Source organism: Chelonia mydas, chromosome 1 (assembly GCF_015237465.2).
Source record: "Chelonia mydas isolate rCheMyd1 chromosome 1, rCheMyd1.pri.v2, whole genome shotgun sequence".
Classification (NCBI taxonomy): Eukaryota; Metazoa; Chordata; order Testudines; family Cheloniidae; genus Chelonia; species Chelonia mydas.
Window position 1 is genome coordinate 291,448,561 of NC_057849.1, and position 20,745 is coordinate 291,469,305.

At 37.6% G+C, this 20,745-nt stretch overlaps 1 protein-coding gene across 6 annotated transcripts in view; it reads left to right on the forward strand.

Moving 5' to 3' along the window:
• Nucleotides 1-20,745, forward strand: part of SCAF11 (SR-related CTD associated factor 11) — a 65,404-nt gene that overhangs the window by 12,312 nt on the left and 32,347 nt on the right. For 3 of the 6 annotated variants that reach the window (XM_037887703.2, XM_037887712.2, XM_043548837.1), the window contains exons 2-5: nt 3,522-3,576; nt 9,939-10,019; nt 11,303-11,463; nt 16,706-16,783. In XM_037887703.2, the coding sequence (XP_037743631.1) occupies nt 9,959-10,019; nt 11,303-11,463; nt 16,706-16,783 (300 nt within the window). In that variant the 5' untranslated portion in view covers nt 3,522-3,576; nt 9,939-9,958. Of the gene's footprint in view, nt 1-3,521; nt 3,577-9,938; nt 10,020-11,302; nt 11,464-12,166; nt 12,247-12,552; nt 12,632-12,723; nt 15,183-16,705; nt 16,784-20,745 lie in introns of those variants that run through there. The other 3 variants (XM_037887732.2, XM_037887741.2, XM_037887721.2) reach the window with 3 other exon arrangements.

Below are 20,745 nucleotides of genomic sequence, written 5' to 3' on the forward strand. Positions count from 1 at the left end.
TTGGTTGCATAAATGAACTGAGCAATCTTCTCCTCTGTGGAGTCTTGCTGGAGTTTGCTGATTTTGAACTCCTCCATGGTTTTACTGGATGATAAAGGTTGTCTTTACCTTTATTTTAAAAACAAACTGCCTGCCTGTATGTTTAGTTGCTGCACTGCTGGTGGTACTGGCAGATGATTCTGAAGTTGTAAACATTGCAGATGATGGATGTTCATAACCCCGTATGTCTAAGATGAACCCAAAACATAATGGTGTTTAAAAAAAAAAAAAAAAAAAGTCACTCTTGTTCGCTGGGTATTACTGAATTTATTGCTTTAAAAAAAATGAGATTGTATATGAAAGATTCCTCCTCCTGCAAGTTTGTACCACTTTTTAAATGATGTAATTTATTTTAAATTCAGTTTTATAGGGAAAACAGTTTAATAAATCATAAGGATTATCTACATCTATTTAAATCCTTATGGCTAACAACATAACAATCAAACAGCTTGAAAAAAAAGTTAAATGTTAAAATTCCATAAATGCCTAAAACTTTGCTTTTAAACAGGAAACTTTCTTCTAGGATGCTTGATTATATTGAGCAAAAAATATAAAAATTTCTGAAGTCTAGCAGTAAAAATGTAATTGATAAATATCAAGAACATAAGAACAGTCTCAGGGTTTAAGCCAGTCTCTAACTATGTGAGCTATATTATCCCATATCTGCCTACTGCAGGGTTCTTACATGTTCCTCTGAAGCATGTGGTTCTGGCCACTGTTGGAGACAGGATACTGGCTTGGATGGACTTTTGGGTATGATCCAGTCTGGCAATTCCTTTGTTCCTAAATTCTTCAGGTGTTGGCATCGTCCTTGTCTATGGTTTATTTTGCACGTGCTATAGTTAGTGGGGGGGAGGGATGGTGTTTTGTTTTGTGTTGTTTGAGACAGGCCACAAACTACTTAAGAATGGGAATCCTACACAGATTATCTCTTTAGGAAAGGGGTCTTTTACCTCTTAATTTATCTGAAAATAATTTCTTGCAAGATTCTCACTAGTCTGCCCTACCTCTGCTGTTTGGAAGGAAATCTCATGGAATATTGCTTTTATCGCTGTAGCTTGCTGGTGGTTGTCCTAGTCTGAACACATCTTTACAGAAGTATGCTTATTTGTAGGTGAATAGTTACAAATTTGCCTATTCTAGAGACTCTAGCGAAACGATATAATTTTATCTTGAAAAGTGATTGAGTGGCTAAATGGGTTCCATGTTTGTGTCAATGATTTCCATATCACATTTTGTCAGCCTACCAGTAAAAAGATAGCTTTCCCATTTGACAACTTTGAAACCTAAGCATGGAATCTGAAAATCTTTTAGCTTTTGCTGATATCAGTAATAATAACTCAGGCCAAATTCACCATTAGTTACATATGAGTAATTCAGTGTGTTCCACTTGGTAGCACAGGTGCAATAGCAGAACTCAGCCCTACGTTTTGAATGTGGTGGGTTCTATTTGAATCAGGAACCAGAAAAACCTAGATTGCTTTTAGTGTGTTTTACTCTGTCCAGTTTAATAGGAGTAAAAAAGTGCGTGTGTGTGTAATTTTAGTTAAGCAACCAGATATAACTGTAAGCACACATTAGGAGCAGAACTGTCAAGGAAGATGGTTCTATTTTTATAGTCCTTTTTTGTAGCAGAGGCACAAAAGATTTATAAAAACAAAACTGAACTAGTGGAAAAATATGGTGTCAACACTCTATAAAGATGTTTTACTTAAACCAGTGCAAAACCCCTTCATACTTTGGTTTAAGAGTGGCTTATTTCAATTTCACTTAAAACTCTTCCTAATCAATTTACGCTAAACCAAATTTATCCTGTTTTAAACTGATACTGGATTGTTCACAAACCCTTTTGCACCTGTTTAAGTAAATTGGTTTAAAACCACACCTTAAGTTAAACTGATGCAATTCTGTATGTTGGAAAGTCCTTAGAGCAAGTTGAAGCATCTGGGGGAGAAGTTCTCTTCAGTCATGATCTCGCACTTCATATCAATGAACTACATGGTTAAAGATTTCATTAGTTTATTGTTGGTCACACCTGGTTATACTCATCAAAAACAGGTACAGTCTTTTGGGTTTAGATGCATGAGTCTTGATTGCATGCAAGGCACCTCCAGTTTTGTTTTGTTTTGTTCTTTATTTTATCTGATTTATTTCTACACCACTGCAACTTTATGGTAAAGATTTTAATAGTTTAGGGTATTCAAATATGTAACTCTTTCAACAACTCAAACTCTGATCCCTTCTGCTTATTCAGTAATGTGTATTGTGCTGTATAGTGTTTAATGCCTTAATAGATTTGTAATGTAACTAACTTAGGGATGTTCTAATTTGTCCTTACTCACTTATCTAAACTGTAACACATTTACATAGTTTTACCATTTAGCTATTTCAAAAATAAATGTAAATGGTCACGCTAGTGAATATTTTCAGATGCATAAGATCAAGCTTAGAAATAACCACAATTGCATTTTATTTCTTAGGGAATATATGTGGCTTGGTGTCGATCTGTTTAGATGTATGTATCTTTGGGGCTTTATTCCTCATGATAAAAGTGAAACATCTGGAACTGTACCTGGGTCCTTATTTTCAAATAGAATTTATTGACACATGTCAAAGAAATTTGTCTTGCATTGACAGAGACTACAATTCTCTTTTTGAAATCTAGCCTAAATCCCTAAATTTGAAATATATAAACAGCTGTTTTAAAACTAAAGTAGGTCATATTTAATTGGTGGAAAACGTTTACGCTCAGTTATCTGAAAAATTGCTAACTTCATCAAACTATGGCCACAGTTCATCGCTAGACTGAGATTAAACAAGAAATTACGTGCCAAAAGGTAACTTCTATAAAAAGTTTTTATAAGCACCTGAAAAAGCATCTTTTCAATTATAATGTTGCTACTATTCTTAAACTAGGTATTTTGTATGTTTATCTTGTAAAGGAAATATAAACTAGAATGGATTTCTCTTGGTTTTGGAACACTTACGTGGTGTCATCTTTGCTGCTACTCTTTGCAAACACTCATTTCCTTTTTGAATATTCCATGTCAACACCTGGATGACTGTAGCTGCTTAAACATTGTGCAGTGTCATGCACAAGGCAATCAACAAAATTTGATATAATTAAAACTCAAATAGAAAATTTCTCAGAACCTTACTGGACATTCACAATTTGCATGCAAAATCAGTTGTTGTTTTTTTAAGAAACTGAGGAAACTGGACAGATGAATATTGTTCTCCATTTTGAATGCAGATTTTCTCTAATTTCTTAAAAAACTGATGTGGTATACAAGTGCAATAAAGTGAGCTCTGATAAGTGCTACTGAAATATTCTTAAGGTTTAAATTCTCAAAGTTTACTTTCTTGGAAGATATTTTGTTTTGGGGAAGAGAAGTACTTCATCTTCTAACAGTCCTTTCTCTCCCCCCACCCCCTTCCTCCAAAAATCTTAATTTGTTTTTAAAATTCTTTGTTTTCCACAGTGTATCAAAACTCAGCTGTTGAACACATTCCAGACTCCTTGGATGCTAACATAACGTAAGTGTCCTTAAAAATCTTTCACCTTGTTACTACTCTGTTCCTTGTAATACCCTTTTAAAACTAGGCAGGAAAAATAGCCTTTCAAAGTTCCTTTACGAAATAACTTTTTATTCATATTTTCAGTGAAATAAAAGCAAACAGCTCTTGTATTGGTTTTGTTGTTGAAAATGTTTGTCAGTTTGTGAGGGGGAATAAGATTAGAAATTTATCAACCTTGTTGGAATCAGCTGTAATCCTGTGGCTTCTCTCCATCAAAATGTTCATTTTTTTTAGAATAACACTCAGTGCTTTTTTTTTTTTCCTGCTAGGAAATCTTCAAAACAAGTGCTGTTTTTAATAATAATAATAATAAAAGAAAAAAGTTAGTCTCCGTTCCCAAAAGGTAACCTGTGTAGTCGATTTGTTGGGTTTAAGTTATGTCCATCTCTCCAGTTCCATGATGTCCATGCTTTCTTCTTTATATTAGGCAGTGTATTGACATTGCCAGGGTTTCTGCTCAAAACACTTCAGAATACTTGTTCATAAGAATAGATCAGACAGAGGAAGCACCGGTAAAAATGCATGCTTTCAATCACAGTAAACCATGAATTTATGGGTCGGCTGCCGAAATTGAGGACCTTGGAGATTAACACTACTGCAGCTCATGTTTAGAGGCTTGAAAGTTGACTGGTGAGTTTGCCTGTCAACCTAAACTTGGCTGCTTCCCTGGGGTTTATGCTATTACCACTTTTAAGCAGGGTGGATTTGATTTAAATCAAATTAGTGATTTAAATCATGATTTAAATCACTAGTCAAGAAGACTCGATTTACTCATGGTTTTCTACATAAAAGTGCATTCTTGTTGGTTGTTATAACCTTAATACATATTCTTCACAACTCAGAGAAAGATGTAGGTTTCATTTTTAGAAGGTACACACTATACATTTTTAAAGTGATTTATTTTGAAAACTTTTCAGAGTAGTTTTACAGCTATATCAGAAAATGAATGATTGTTTGGTTATTTAATTTACCAAAGGTAATTGAAGAAGATTATTTATGAAGTCATTGGGAGGTGAACTATCTCCAATTCAGCAGGTTAATCATTAATATTTGGAGGATTTTCTTTCCATGCTGTATTAGGAGGAGAACATCATCAGACAGACATTTTAATTGTTTTATTTAACTAAAACAACAATGTTATGTATTCTGGATTTTATTTTTTCTTCAGTAGCAGACATAGAATATTTTAACAAAACAAGCAAATGAATTTTTGAATTTAGTTAAACATTCAAGTTTTTTAAGATCAGGTTTGTTTTTGTTTGTTTTTTAACTAAAATAGTTAAATATCTTAAAAAACAAAAATAAAAATTAAATCAACTATGTCAGCCAGGTCAACATAAGAAACTTAAAATATTGGTTTCAGCAACTAACTCAATCGTCTTCACCTTCATTTACCTGTTTGTTCATAATCTGGAAAAGAAAAACAAGCTTTCCTGCTTTTTCAGGTCCCAAACGATTTCTCAATTTGGAATGAATTAGTCCAAAGAAAGAAAATATTCTTTCTACACCAGCAGAAGAAGTTACTGCTGTTAAAAGTGAGATTATCACTTCAACAATCTCTGAATCCAAGTGCTTAAGTGACTTGCAACAGTTCACTGGTGACTTTCTTTAAAACATCATCAGCAAACGTATATTTCTTGATGGTTCTTATTCCTAAACTGGGTCTCTCTTGCGGCCTGCTGCCATTATAGGTTTTCCCTTCTAGTGAGAGAGAGTGGTATGGTAGATCTCAAATCAATGAAGGCTACACTCAAAAAGACCTCAAGACTTCTGGAATATGGTGCTCAAACAGTTTCACTTTTGTTTCTACCGCTTGTCCCTCCCTTCTCACATTTATCTCAAGACTTCTTTTCCTTGTCCGGATCTATTCCGCCCCCAACAATCTTCTATTCATTGAACTTTCTGAAACTTTGCACTTCTAGAGAGAGATAAGGGATTGACTCTGTGTACACAAATTTGCAGAGGGACAATAGGCTTGAGGTCTGTTATTTCTCACCTTTCTATGTTTGTTTATTTATTTATTTATTTTAAAACATTTTTGCTGTTAACAAGCATGTTATCTCTGGAGAGACAAATGCACAGTTTGAGAACTGCAAAATTAAGCATCTTTGATGGTATCTTCTAGACTGAGCACTGAGTTCCATTAGGTAGATAGAAAGATTAACCTAAATAATTTATACAGAAGTCCTGGAACCCCATAAAATTGGGTCCCTAATCCATGAACTGTTGGAACTCATTTACAAAACTTTTCTTAAACATTAAATGAATATATTGTCTCATACTATAGAATTAGAATTTATAATCCCTATTCCATGATGAGATACCTTTGAGCTACAGTGTATCTTAATTAAAACTATCTTTAGATCAGTTTATTCCTCAAAAAGCAATTTATCAAAAAAATCCAATTTAAATAAAAAAATTGATTTTTTTTAAAAATATTTTTAAAAAATCATTGATTTTTACCCATCCTGCTTTTAAGTACCACTTTTGTCATTAAAGATCTCAAGACGCTTTTTGAGAGATGGCGCATTAACCCTGGTGATGTTGCTTGAATTGCCATTCTGGTAACTACCTTATGCATATGTCAAACTCCCTTTGCAGATTATTACAGTATTTTGCACTTCTTGTCCTACATGTATCCATCTGCTGTGCAGTGATCATAGAAATCATAGGACTGGAAGGGACCTCGAGAGGTCATCTAGTCCAGTCCCCTCTACTCGTGGCAGGACTAAGTATTATCTAGACCATCCCTGACAAGTGTTTGTCTAACCTGCTCTTAAAAATCTCCAATGATGGAGATTCCACAACCTCCCTCAGCAATTTATTCCAGTGCTTGACTACCCTGACAACTAGGAAGTTTTCCCTAATGTCCAACCTAAACCTCCCTTGCTACAATTTAAGCCCCTTGCTTCTTGTCCTATCGTCAGAGGTTAAGGAGAACGATTTTTCCTCCTCCTCCTCCTTGTAACAACCTGTCAATACCCAGCCCGAGCTGGGAAAGCTAATGATCCAAACAGCAGACCAAATTCACTGGTGAATCCTAGTCATGTGCCACCTGAGGCACGTTGCACATATGCTAAGAAGATATCCTCTCACAGTCTTCTCCAGATTAAACAAACATCTTTCCTGAAATGTGGCACCCAGAACTGGACACAGTACTCTAGTTGAGGCCTAATCAGCGTAGAGTAGACCGGAAGAAATTACTTCTCGTGTCTTGCTTACAGCACTCCTGCAAATACATCCCAGAATGATGTTTGCTTTTTTTTGCAATAGCGTCACACTGCTCACTCCATATTTAGCTTGTGATCCACTATGACCCCCAGATCTCTTTCTGCAGTACTCCTTCATAGGCAGTCATTTACATACAAGGGGATGAAATTTAGCACCATATGACAGCGGTGTGAACAGCTAGCTAGGTACAGTTGCTGTGGGAACCATATAACTTTGAATTTCATGGTTATTGTACATTTAAAAGAGAGCTTCAGAGGTGTTGATTAGACTTGTACATTTCAAAAAGGGAAAAGGACAATGTTTTAAAATATAACGAGTGCTCTGTTTTAACAAAGCTATTTGAAGTCCTGAAAAGTCAAAATTGCAGATGTCTGGTTTCACTTCCAGACTGAGCAACATCAGATAATTTAACAAAGGGGATTGAATTAGGGGTTTAGAATAGAAAGGCTGTTTCAGAACTTTGGTTTGAAACATTATGCATTCTGTTGGAGTAAACAGTCCAGATTTATCTGGAGCTAAAGGAAATGGTACCTATCACAAATCTTGATTAAAAACACAACATTAATGACATTTCTCCTTTGTAGTTAAAGACACCTGTTCTCACAATGGTCTTTCTGTCCTCACAGCAAATGGAAAGCAGCAAAGGTGTTATTCACTGCTGGTGCTAGATCCAGAAAGCCCCTCTCAACACTCACTCTGTGTGCTCTTCTGAGAGCCAGAGAACCAGAAGTTACTCCCATAATAGCTTTACTATCTTGAATTCTTCTACTGAGGCTCCCCTCTAAGCACACTCTGGACATTCAGTGACTTAGGGCTTGTCTACATGGGGGAAGTTGCTCTGGAATAAGATAGGGTGTGAATTTAAAGCACAGTAGCTATTCCAGAATAGGTCACTGTATGGAAACTCTTACACTGGAATAAGTGTGTCCACATAGAGAGCTATTCCAGACTAGCTGTTCTGGAATAGTTTATTCCACAGTAGCTATTCCAGTCAATTTCCCTGTATAGGCACGCCCTTAGCGGCCTGAAGTAGCCAATTAAATGGCACTACACGAAGCCACCAGCAGCAGTGCTGCTCACCTTGCTGTTCTTACCACAAGATTGGTAAAACAGCGCGTGAGAGTAGCTGGGAAGCAGGGGGAGTCTCAGCTAAGAGCTACTAGCTGTGCTGAAGGGGACTGCTGCAAATGGGAATCCAAGTGCACATAAACATCAAATCTTAGTAGTAAGCAGCAAGGATAGTGAAGAGTTCAGAGAAGGGAAGGTTACCAGGTTACAGCCAGTGGCCTTAGAGCAGCTGCAGGAAAGTGAGCTATGGCTTGGAAGGGCTATGTCTATGCTGCAGTTAGACACCCGTGGCAGGGCTGTTGAATTGCAGCGTACACTTCTGAGGTTGGGCTGCAGCCTGAGCTCTAGGACCCTGCAAGGTTGGAGGGTCCTAGGCTGCATCCTGAGCTCTAAGAAACTGCAGCGTAAACTTCCAGAAACAGCCCTGAAATCTGAGCTTCGTGAATACAAGTCAGCTGGCACATGCCAGCAGTGGGTTTTTAATTGAAATGTAGACATACTCTCAGTCTATGGACAGGGTAAGTCACCTCCTCTCCCACACTCATTCCCTTTTATAGTCTCTATCTACCTCAGCTGCAGGAGTGGTACCAGAATTAGTTGTATATACATCCTTTCCAGGCAAGCAGGCTTCATACCTAGATACATCAGTAAATCTGTCTCTTAACTGGCCCTGGCAACAAACACATGGGACGTGAATTGAATCCATTCCTGGGTATTGTAAACATGTTTTAAACTATAAAATGTCTCCAACTTCTGCCTTTCTCTTGGAAACTTGGATGTTTACTGGGGTTTTACCTCCTCTTCCCCTAAGACTTAGGAGTCTAAGATGCAACAAGAGGAAAGGGCAATTCAGCGACACAGTTCTTAGTGAGTTGCAGCAGGTGTTACTTTTCCAAGGCATCACCTTGTGACCTAAACAAAGATACCCTTCACAAAGAGAGAGAGGAAGAGATACCTATTTTCCATCCTCAGCTAAGAAGACCTGGGATAGGTATAGTGGACAGGCTGTCCCCAAAGATACATACATCCAAATAGATCAACACCAGACCAGTGGACAGGCTGTCCTTCAAACCTGTTTGTTTCTTACATGGTAGCACATCAGTGCAGTCTGAGGGAATGGGATAGAGGTCCCAGGGACCTCTCTAATCCTTCCTTTTTTTCAGTTAACACCTTTCCCTCTGGGTGATTGTGTTAACTGTGTCCTCTATGCTGGTGACTCTTAAGTCTATACCTGCGCTTGTGACCTGTCTCGAATCTCCTATTTCAGCCTGCCTCATTCACATATCTTTCTGGATGTCAAGACAACACTTTCAACTCAGCATGGCTAAAACATTTTCCTGCTAAATCCTCTTAATTCTCACTGTAGTCATGCTACTATTTCTATTCTTCAGGCTTGGAGCATCATCTTCATCTCTTCTCACTCCTCCATGTACATCTAAGTGATTTCCAAATCCTGCTGTTCCTTCCCTCTCCTGCCCCGCCCCCAACTGCTGAGGTGGGAATGGCAGAGCATAGTTGCTACAGTTTTGCTAGAGATGGAGAATCCCAGTTACAGGTACTAAGGGGGCCAACTTATCAAGGAAACTTTCAAGGAAGAACATATTTTTATTAATAAAAAGTAATACTTTTCCTTTTAGAATCTTACAAAAGTTTGGGGGATATTTTATTAAAAATTGTTTTGTAGTTCACCTATAAAATATCAGATATAAAGTTGTATTAATATAGTTTTGATATTAAAGGATATTCTTTATTAGGTTTTACAGTGGCTACACTGTTTCTATAGCCATCTACTTGAGCTGGTCCAGTGAGACGTTGGGATCAAAATAGGCTACAAAAATGTGCATATTAAATGATCCATGTTCTGCTGCTTTCCCTGGCAAATACGTCTGCTCTCCAATTTATATAATAAAAGAATGGCGAGTGCTGGAAATTCTTTTGTAAAGTTGATAGTGGTTAATTTCTTTAATTGGAATGTAAACATATATTAAGCAAAACTAAATTGTTACTTCAATATTTTTCAGGTTGTATTTCCCAAGTAGAGATGAAGAACAAAAAAAAATGTATTCCAGATATTGAGGATCAAAAACATGAAGACATGGAAGGTAATGTGTGTGTGTGTATATATATGTGTGTGTACATATATATATATATGTATGTAACTTGTGCATGGTGTCCTGTAATAAAGTGACAATGTCTGGAATTACGTGAAATAAAAATTTTAGGGAAAACATGAAAATGTTTTATTGTCAGTAGTCAGGTTCAAGCAATGTGCTTAGATTTTTTTATTTGATCTTTCTCTGAATTAGTAGATTGTAGGTTGTAGAATTTAATCTGTTAACCAAATTTTGCTAACCAGTGTAAGTTGTTTTTGTTTGTTTGTTTTTTCTTCTGCCTGGAAAGGTCCCTAAATCCTTTACAGCAACATGTTCAACCTGATCAGTTCTAGAAACAGAAACAGACCTCTTAGTCAGGCGCAGGCAGGGATTGGCCCAGCCCTGGGTTGGTAGTGTTTGCAACTTAATAGCAATGTAGTTTTTGTAAATTTTGAGTAACGTCTCTTCATTTGTGTTTGAATTATGGCTGAGTGGGAAAACGTGAAAACACACTTTTGAGTGAAGGAATTAATATATTGTGTGAAAACTTCAAAGTTGACGTGTCATGAAACTAGTCCTTACTAACTGTTGAATTCAGTTTGGTCTGATTTGAAAATGTTTTGATTTAACAAAATTAAGAACGTTGCTGCATTTAGCATGCACTGTAGATATTTTATTAGGTCAGGAGGAAGTCATGTGAAAAAATAATTTTAATTTGAATGGAAGTACAAAAAAGCTAAAATTAAGGATAAATGTTTTTGTTGATTTACAAGGTATTAGAACTGAGACATGCTTAACTCATCCCATTATTCCCAGACACCACACGCATATGAGGGGGGGCTTAAACGAAAGGGAACTCATTTTACATTGTGCATTGATTCCAAATAAAATAGGGCTAGATTGTTCAATAATTTAGCCTATCATCCCTGTGTTTATATTTTTTAAAACAAATGTCGAGCTAACTTCCATTCCTTTGAATGGAGAATACTGGTGAGGGTTATGTGGTTTTTTCCAGTCAAGTTAAAATTCCTTTATTAACATCACTGTTTTAGTCAACAGCTTGATTAAACAATTGAAACATTGATAATTGACTTACCACTTTGCTCTTTATTACAACTAGATAAGTTGTTATCTTGTACAAAAAATACAAGATATTAAACTTGAGGAATCAGGAAGATACTAATATATACAGTTAAGAATGTACACACTTATTTTTAACACAAACTGTTGTATTCAAATCTAATTTAGTTCCAGAAATGAACAATAATTGAAAGTGTCAATGTTAATAACAGGTGAAGAGAATGAAGAAAGCTGTTCCTGTCCTACTGCTGTGTTATATGATGAAGCTGACCGTTGCCCAATCTGTCTAAACTGCCTTTTAGAACAGGAGGTTGGTTTTCCTGAAAACTGCAGGCACTTCTTCTGCATGACCTGTATTCTTAAATGGGCTGAAGTAAGTTTCAGAACAAAGATGTAATGTGTTCTGTGTGTCTGAAATTTTTAATGGGAAAAATAACTGATTAACTGATCAAGTAAAGTTGTCACTAGTCACTTCAACCATTTATTTTAAATCTATGAGTATGTGTTCTAATTGGATTCAAATTTTCAAAATTTTTAAAATAATCTGTTTATAAATAGTGCTAAGTAGCTTTCTCCACTGTTCAAATAGTCTGATACGTTACATTTTCTTTCTCAAGACCTCCCACCTCTTGTGATGCCTACAAGAAATTAGCCCATTAATTATGGCTATTTTGAGGGGTAGATGGGGTAATCTCCACTTTATATTTGTGATTGCTAATTATATAAAAATTTTTGATTGAATCCCATTCCATTAATTATTTATACTTCCCTTATCTTATGTTGTAATACTTTCTGGGTAGGGACATTGTCTTCATAGGTGAGTGTACAGTTACCTAGCACAATGGGGCTTCCATTTTCTAACTCTCTAGTTTGCTGCTGCTCTCCAGGAATTTATTAAGAAATGTTGCTTCCTCCAGATGCTTCATTGTGGTAATATTAAAATCATAACCACAATTTCTCTGTTCTGTAACCAGTAATTATTTTGTAGGTTCTGTTTGCTTGTCTAAAGTAAGTGGAAAACTTTTTTCTGTCCTTAACTTTCTTTTCAATGGTTTTTAATTCTGTTCTGTATCTAGTGTACACGTATTCAAGAACTGAACCCACTGCAGCAAAACTATTATTTTTCTAAGGTTGTCAAACCTAGCTTCAGCTGAAAGTAGGTAAAATCAATGGATCGTTTGTTTTATGTATCGCTGTTTGGGTTCCTAGTGTAAAAATGACATTGTTTTCTTCAAAAAAAAAAAAATGTCCTTTTGAGTTAGTATTAAGTTTTATCTCATTCGGTACAATACAGACCTATGAGGGTTTTCTTCTCTACAATCCTCCTTGCTAGAGTAAATGAGATTTTTGGTTTAAATACATGCTTTACCAGATCCCTAATCATATGTTTAGAAAATAAGATCTCTGCCCTTTTGTTCCCCTCTGTAATAGCTTTTCTTATTGTCATTGCCTTCCTCTACAGTATATAGGTATCATCTACAAGGCCTGATTAGGATTGAGACCGCCATTGTATTAGGCACTATACAAAAGCAGAATAAAAGGTGATTTCTGCCGCAGACAGCTTACTGTCTAATTATTTAAGATAGATAAAGATGTACCTTTTCAGTTTGCTTGTATTTAAGTTTTGTTAGTTGCCATGGGGACCTGTCTGCTTTTTCCACCCTGGCTAAAGATAAATGTGTGTGGAGGGAAAACCTCAAATAAATAACTCTATGAAGGTTCCTTTCTCCTCTGGGGCTCTAGGATCCCTTCAGCCCATGTAATTATATAAATATAATTTTAAATTTCTTTGTAAAGTCTGGTGGGGAGATACCAAAATGCCATTGTTGGGGAAATTTATAAGTGGTTTTATAGAAGTATATTTTAAATGTGTGGCCACTAGAAGTATGTTTATGTCATGTAGTTTGGTCATTACTTTTCCCAATTAATTAGTATTAAATATTTACTGTTAGTTTTAAGGGATTTTTTTTTGTATTTGGGTGAAGGAGTAGTTTAATATTTGCTTACCTACCTTGATCCTTCTGTATGATCATTCATTTATAAATAACTATAATTACTTTAACTTATGAGTTATGAGAAATCACCCAATTCGGAATACAGAAGATACGACAATAATGCATCTTCTTTGAAATGTACAATAACTAGGTTTATACCACCATATACAAGTTCTTGAAGGTTTGTGGTTTATTTTAAAGGCAAAGCTACATCCATTGGGGTGGAAAAAAACTAAGCAGTTACCTGAAAATTCTAATCTGAAAGACTCTCCTCTTTCCCCCCCTTCCAAAATGGAGCCTATTTTCAATATATTCTATAAAAACTGAGGATAAAAAGAGTTGCTCAATATGACTTGAACTACTGTCAGATTTTTATTTTCTACAGAGGAACCAACTTAAAAACACTAGTATATACACAGTGACAAATGACATTTTACAGTTAATTACAGTTAATCTGCTATTATTTTAAAGAAACTGAAAATTTAAAAAGAAAGGTTTCCTGATTTCTTCGCGGTCTGTGCTTTGATTGTGTGGGGGTAGAGTAGTGTCCTAGGAGAGAAAAGACTAGTACACAGCAATAAGAGAATGTTGCTCACCTTGAAATCCTATTTTTGTGAAGCTGTTTTGTAGGATTCTTCCTCCTGGATCTTAGCTGTCTAGCAAGAGTCAGGTGGTACCCACCAAAATTCATCCCCATATCTGACAGTCTTATCTCACTATGGAACTTAACTACCACCCTGGAACATTTTATTCATTTCCTCCTGACAGGTCAGCAAAGGTTCCCCACAGAAGATACACCTCTTCAGTTATTGTTCCTGTTCAGCACCTACTCTGCTTTAGTATATCTTCTGCATGCCCCTGTGCCTTCTAATCAGGTCTTGTCCTCCATTATTTAAGTTTTATTTTGGTGACACCAGGGCAGGACTCTTCAGCCACCACTAGATCAGGAGCATAAATAGAAAGCTAGTCTCTGAAGATCTTAAAGAATCCTCTGTTGTGTTGCGTAAGTTCTTCCTTTTGGCAATGAGCACTTTGGCAAGTAACACAATCTCCCACCAGGGTTTAATCCAAGGAAAGGCACAGAGAGGATAGTTTTATCATGTGGAGGGTGGGGGGTGATCCAAGGAAGCCTGTAAGGTAAAAGAATAAGACAGAAGGAGGAGAGTAGCAGGGGTCTGTGAGAAGCCAGATCCAATTAAACGGGGGCAAAGGGAGACTAATGCCTAGGAGTGATAGGAGCCATTTCCTCTCTGCAGCAAGAGAACAGCATTACAGTTAGTTAATTACATTTACATTTCAGTTAGTTATGAACTTCATTTCCTATCCTAAATTGTCATAATGATGCTATGCGCCATAAAAAAGCTGATGAGTTCCACTGCAGACGTGGCTGTCCTTTAGTAGTGGGCAAAGTGACTCATGTACAGTGTTTATAAAGAGCTGTGGGATCCCTTTGGTATGAAAGGCACTATATGAACATAAACTGTGTTATCCATGGTCACACATTATAGAAAAATTGAGTTCGGTGAACTTTTTGTATATATGCTATGACCCAAGGAACCCTGAATGCCAGCTGGCAAGGGGGTTACAAGAATATTCTGATTCTGGTAGGTACATTCAGGTTCACCAGAGAAAATCCTGTGTGGGCTTAAATGAAAGCCAGGGTCACACCAGTCATTGTCATTGTTATGAAATGTATGTACAGATGCTATGTAAGGAGTTATGTATGTCTGCTGAAAATATGTTCTGTATCACAGCAGAGGAGCAGAAGCAGGTTTCCTGTCAGACAAAAGATGTTTATTTACCTGTCTCTGTTAAAATGTAAATTAAGTTTTATCTGCTTCACAATTGGTCTTACATTACCCATCAAAGCTAAATGCAGATGAAGGATTGTAAGAATTTCGGAAAGGAATGAACAGGTATAGAAATACAACAGGGGAAGAGAACCTTATGTTGATACCCTTTAAAGGTTCACTGGCTGATATTTTGGGAACAAAGAAGACATCCTGTCATCCTGCAGCTAGGGAGTAAAAGTGCAGTACATATACACTCGTGAAAATGGGATCGCGGCCAGTTTGGTTTGAAGACTCTTCAAAAGGCTGTGAGTGAGGTTAACTTCATTAGATAGGTTAACCTAATAGTTAAGTTTAGTCTCTAGAAAATGTTATATTTAAAACAAAAAAAACATAACTTTTTCTTTCCATTATCCTTGCTCACTATCTCTTGAATCATTGGTAATAAACTTATCTTTGTTTTCACTATAAATATATCTAAGTGTTGTGATATTAAGTAAGGTGAGTTGAAGTTGATAAACTTTTTTCAAAAAGATTCAGAAACTTTATTTTTTATTCAGCGTCTTTGATACCCCACATCTGTGAAGGAAAAAATTATAGCTGCAGCTAACTTCATGTAACGTTATTTCTGGAGAGTACCTGCTGATATTTTGGTACATTCTGTTTCACATGTAGCAGTTCTGTCCTTAATTAAAAGTTCAATGGTTGGGTGAAATTGAGTCTGTACATGACAGCTTTTATGATGGTTGATTAAATTTTACTAGGGTAATAAATGCAAATCAGTTAATATGAACAAGTTGTAACATTGCATGTTTCTAGCAACTTACTTTCATTTTTGTGGTTTTTTTGTACTTTGTTTAGGGAGTCTTAATAGGTTTACATATCATTGCCATGTAAATATCAGAAACAAAATAATAAATCAGTATTAGAGGAACAAGGTAGGTGAGGTAGTATCTTTTATTTATCCAACTTCTGTTGGTGAGAGAGACAAACTTTCGAGCCACACAGAGCTCTTCTTCAGGTGTGGCTCGGAAGTTTGATTCTCTCACCAACAGAAGTTAGTCCAATAAAAGATATTACCTTACTCACCTTGTCTCTCCAATATTCTGGGATCAACATGGCTACAACTACACTGCGTACAATAATTAGTGTGTCAATGAGCTTTTGTTTAGACACATCATACAAAAATATAGTCATCAAATCTTTCTTTAACAAAGTGGTACCATATTACAAAGTGAGCCTCCTTACATCTAAGACATGGTTCTAGTGATCTTATTAGATTGAGTAAAAAGAAAAGGAGTACTTGTGGCACCTTAGAGACTAACAAATTTGTTAGTCTCTAAGGTGCCACAAGTACTCCTTTTCTTTTTGCGAATACAGACTAACACGGCTGCTACTCTGAAACCTGTCATTAAATTGAGGGAAATCTCTGCTCATTGAACAGAATAGGCATGTTTATCCAATATTTTATTTTTAAAAAAATTGAACAAGAGTGCTGGGTTATTTTATAGGTGAACGTACTTGGTCTGAGTACTGAATAAAAGATAACCAAATATCAAAGTATCCATTTGCCCTCTGTCTGTTTTTCTGGGTACGAAATTAGTGTGTTAATTTTTCCATAACAACTTCCCATATTTATTGGATCCGTTCCTCTACAGTTGGACTATTTTTCTTTTTCCATTGAGAGGCTATCAGTAGCTGAGCAGGTAGTAGAGAGTGAGAGATTTCTGCTAAGAAGTCCAGGAGAATTAAATGAATTAAAAGTCTAGACAATTGGGTTTTTTTTTCCTAATTTGGTGTAAATCCTAATAGATGAAAAATCTTCTTTCAGGTTATGGCTTCATGTCCGATTGATCGCAGACCTTTTCAAGCAGTATATCAGCTTGGTGCATTAAAATACCATATAAAGGTAAGTCCAGAGTTCTTTTCTTTTTCAAATACATTTCAATTGTAGGAACTTGTGGGCCATGCTGAAGCCTGTTGTTCATAAATTACTATTATTAGCTAAGACTCACTGGTTAAATACACTGCATTTTTACCGAATATTTGATAACATTTAAGTTGTTTTTGAACAAAAAAATTTTTTTGTTCGCAGACTTTTACAGTATCCCCCAAAATAGGCATTTTCCTTGCATCTTATCTTCACTTAAAAAAGAAAATACTTAAGTGTCTTTATAAGCTAACCTTGTATAAATTTGCATGTAAATTATCATTTCTCAGAAAAAGTGCTGCTTGTATATACAGGTTTTGCTGTTCTATACAGTCACCAGTAAAAATTGAAATTTCAAGTATCAAGAAGCTTTGCCCCAGTCAGATGTTTAAGTTTGAGTGACTGTGAAAGGCTCAGCTGTATACAGTGGTTGAGGTGGAGCACACACAGAAAGGGGCAGTTTTTCAGAGAGCGGTAGTTTTTTCAGATAGCTAGAAAAAAATATAAAGTTTTCATGGATCAATATCAACATCTTGAATTGCACCGGGAAGCAAGTAAATTTGCCTAGTGCAATTCTTATGTAATGTACTTCTTGTGGCTAACACAGCAAAGCAAGCTGGCTTCAGCATTCTTCAGAAGCAGTGAGGTAGTTTTTTTGCAGTTCAGTGGAATATCAGGTTGAGACACTAATTATCAGGTGACCAATTCCTGTCAGCTGTTCCTAGTGTCTCCTGGCAATGCAGTTTGTCTTTGATTCTGTTATCATTGACCTACAGCCACTAGCCTGCCTCCCATCAATAGAAAACTACTTTTCAATCCCATTTTATTCCTGAATTCTCTCCTGAAGAACCAAGGAAGTGGCTGATGCAAGATAAACTAAGTTTTTGAGGATGAGGGTTTTGTATTGGTTGTGGGAGAAGATAAACCTAGCTTCTAATGTCACAAAGAGACTGTTAAGGAGTGACTAGATCAGTCTATATGGGAAACAGATATTCAGTCTAGCAGCCAATAGCTGGAAATTGATGCTAGACATATTCAGACTGGAAATAAGGTGTGGGTTTTTTTAAAGAACAAGAGTAATTAAACATTGGAACAACTTACCAAGGATTGTAGTGGATTCTCCATCACTGGTGATCTTTAAATCAAGAGGTGATCTTTTTCTAAAAGAGATGCTATAGTTTAAACAAGTTCTGTGACCTGTGTTAGACAGGAGGTCAGACTAAATCACAATGGCTCCTTCTGGTCTTATCTGTGAATGTTCAAAATAGTTGCATTATCAGCTGGCAAACGGGGCAGCAAAATAAGGCTGTTAAAACAGCAAAAATTCTGGATGTTCATCTAGCAGGACAGTTATGAGTAAGATTTGCATGAGGCAAATTTTGTGTGAAGCATAATGGTCTATTGTTTAGTGTTCCTGATATATGGGTAGTTTGAGTATTACAATGGGATAATTATTTATTGTATAACCACAGTGCCCAGGAACCCCAGTCATGGACTGGGACCCCATTGCACTGAGGTCTGTGCAAACCCAACAAAAAGAGGGTCTCTGTCCTAAAGATCTTACAAGCTAAGTACAAGACAAGAGACAACAGATGGATACTGACAGATGGGAGGGAATACAAGGAAACAATGAGAAAATATTCATTAGCATGATAGGCTGTGATATCAGCACACCAGTGGCCTAACTATATGAGTGATATATGGTACTTGATTTTTCACATGTCAGAAGTATTTTAAAAGTTGAGTCTAGAACAAGGAATACACAAAAGTATAAAGATGAAGGATTATGATCAAGTGTAACAAAATTCAGAAACTTGTTCTGGGGCCATGGTAGAAACGCCCTGATTAAGACTCTAACTTAGTTGAAAGTTGGTCTTGTAATGGAAACAGTGCTCCTTCCCATTTTCACATATTTTCTCAAAGCTCCTCTTTATCGGAAATCTCTCATGTTGTCTGTAACCAACAGGAGAATCTTTGTTGGAATGACTGAGATAATCAGGCACGGTCCTTTTAAGAGATGGAACTGTGGTGGGGGTGGGTGACTTTTCTAATTTGGAAAGTATTCAATTTTTGCACTGCAAAAACAGCTTAAACTAGAGACTTCATATTTGCTAATTAGTCTTTCTTCAAGTAGATGCAGACGTGTATTCCACTTTGTTGTGTACATGCCCAGCGCACCAAAGCCAGAGATTTTGCCTAGCAGTACCCGTAGAGGCTGTGATCCCTTCCCTGGTTATATTAGGAGGTGCTACCCATGCGCCCCCTTCCTCCTCTCCTCCCTCTTGCCCCTCCCCCTGTTCCTTCTTACTGCCTGTGTCTGGAGTTGGAGCTCTATGTGGTTGTAACCTCACAACCTTGCAATCCGTCTAGACTTTTATTGTATATAATTAATGTTAGTAGTTTAGTGTTGGTTAGTTCTAGTGTTTTTCCCCTGGTGATACCCTCACTGGGGTTTAAACACTGTCCTTCGTATGGGAGAGCGATCCCTAATAACGATCCCCACACACAGTGCCTACTTTGTCTTGATAAGGCCCACCTCCAAAGAGCACTGTTTGATCTGCAGGAACCTTCACCTCAAGCAGCACCTGCTTGAACAGGTCATGTGGCCTGATCCAGTACCAATGCTGTCATCCAGCTGATAGTCACTCTCGGGCTCTGAGAGTGTCTGCTTCATGTTCGGGAGTAGCACCTCTCCAAAGAAGTGGAGGAGCTGTTCCCTGTCAATTGTGCCAAGGGAAAGGTCACATAAGATCAATCCAGACCGCTCCAGGTCTCAGGGTGACACTTTTTTGCCTCCCCCAGGAAGAGCGTGGATTGGCATGGAGCTGGTGCTGGCAGTCAGGATGGCACAGGTAGCTTTAACCCTGCTACAGTATCAAGAGGGAAGGTCAGAAACCCTGTACCGTTGACTCTGGTTCCAGTCTCTGTTGAGTCTGGTACCAACGAGGGGGATGCTGGTACTGACTGTGTCCATGTCATCAGCATATCAGGCAGCCGCAGACATCATGTGCCTTTTGGTCCCAACTTCACCACTCGTCCAGGATCAGGATTTTCCCAGAGCTGCACCACCTATAGCCCCTCCAGTGGAGCAAGCCGCTGTCAGCAGTTCATCCCAGTGCTCTTCTTCCAGTAGTGGGGATAAAGTTAGTATCAGAATTGGTATGAGGAACCTCCTCAGCACTGCCACATGTGTTTCCCTGGCAGCTTTCACCACCCTCAGTGTCGGTACAGTCGGGTGCTTCGGTGCCACTGTTTACAACTCTGCGTTCGGCACTAGTAGATTCAGTACCAACAGTATCACTTCCATCTGATGCACTGCTTCCTGCCTCATTCTGGACAATAGCTGAAACGGATCACTTCCTTGCTCCCTCTGGTCTAGCTCTGCCCTGCCTTGCCGGAATCCCAGAACTCTTCCACAGCCAAGTCAAGGTTGTCCTGTTCTGCATCGTCCAATGAACACTGAGGACCACTGATGGACTGTTATGGTCCCTAACATTGGCAAGCGCTCCCTGGCCAGGCGCCTCCTGGCCACCAATGCCCTATCCATATCTGTGGCCCCCTTGGAATGAGTGGGATGCCCCTCGTTCCTGCAATACCTTCTATTCATCTCGTTCAAAGACGAAATCATCTGCCAGCTCTGCAGTGGTGGCTGTAGATCAGCTGTGGATGCAGAAATCAGCCGTTTTCCTCCCCATGGAGCCTCCAGAGCCCTCTTGTCTGGGTGCATCATCCCTAAGACAAGATCCAGCCTTGGCTCAATTAAGAGCCTTGTCCTCGTCTCTGGATGACGCTATAGTACTGAGTTCATCCTTCCCTTCAATAACAGAGATCTCAAGAGATATCAAGACCTTTATGCCTTGTGGCCTCATCCGTGAGCATCCAGGCAGAGTTCCTGCATAAGAACACCTACAAATTGCTGGACTTTTTGCAGCCATCTGCCC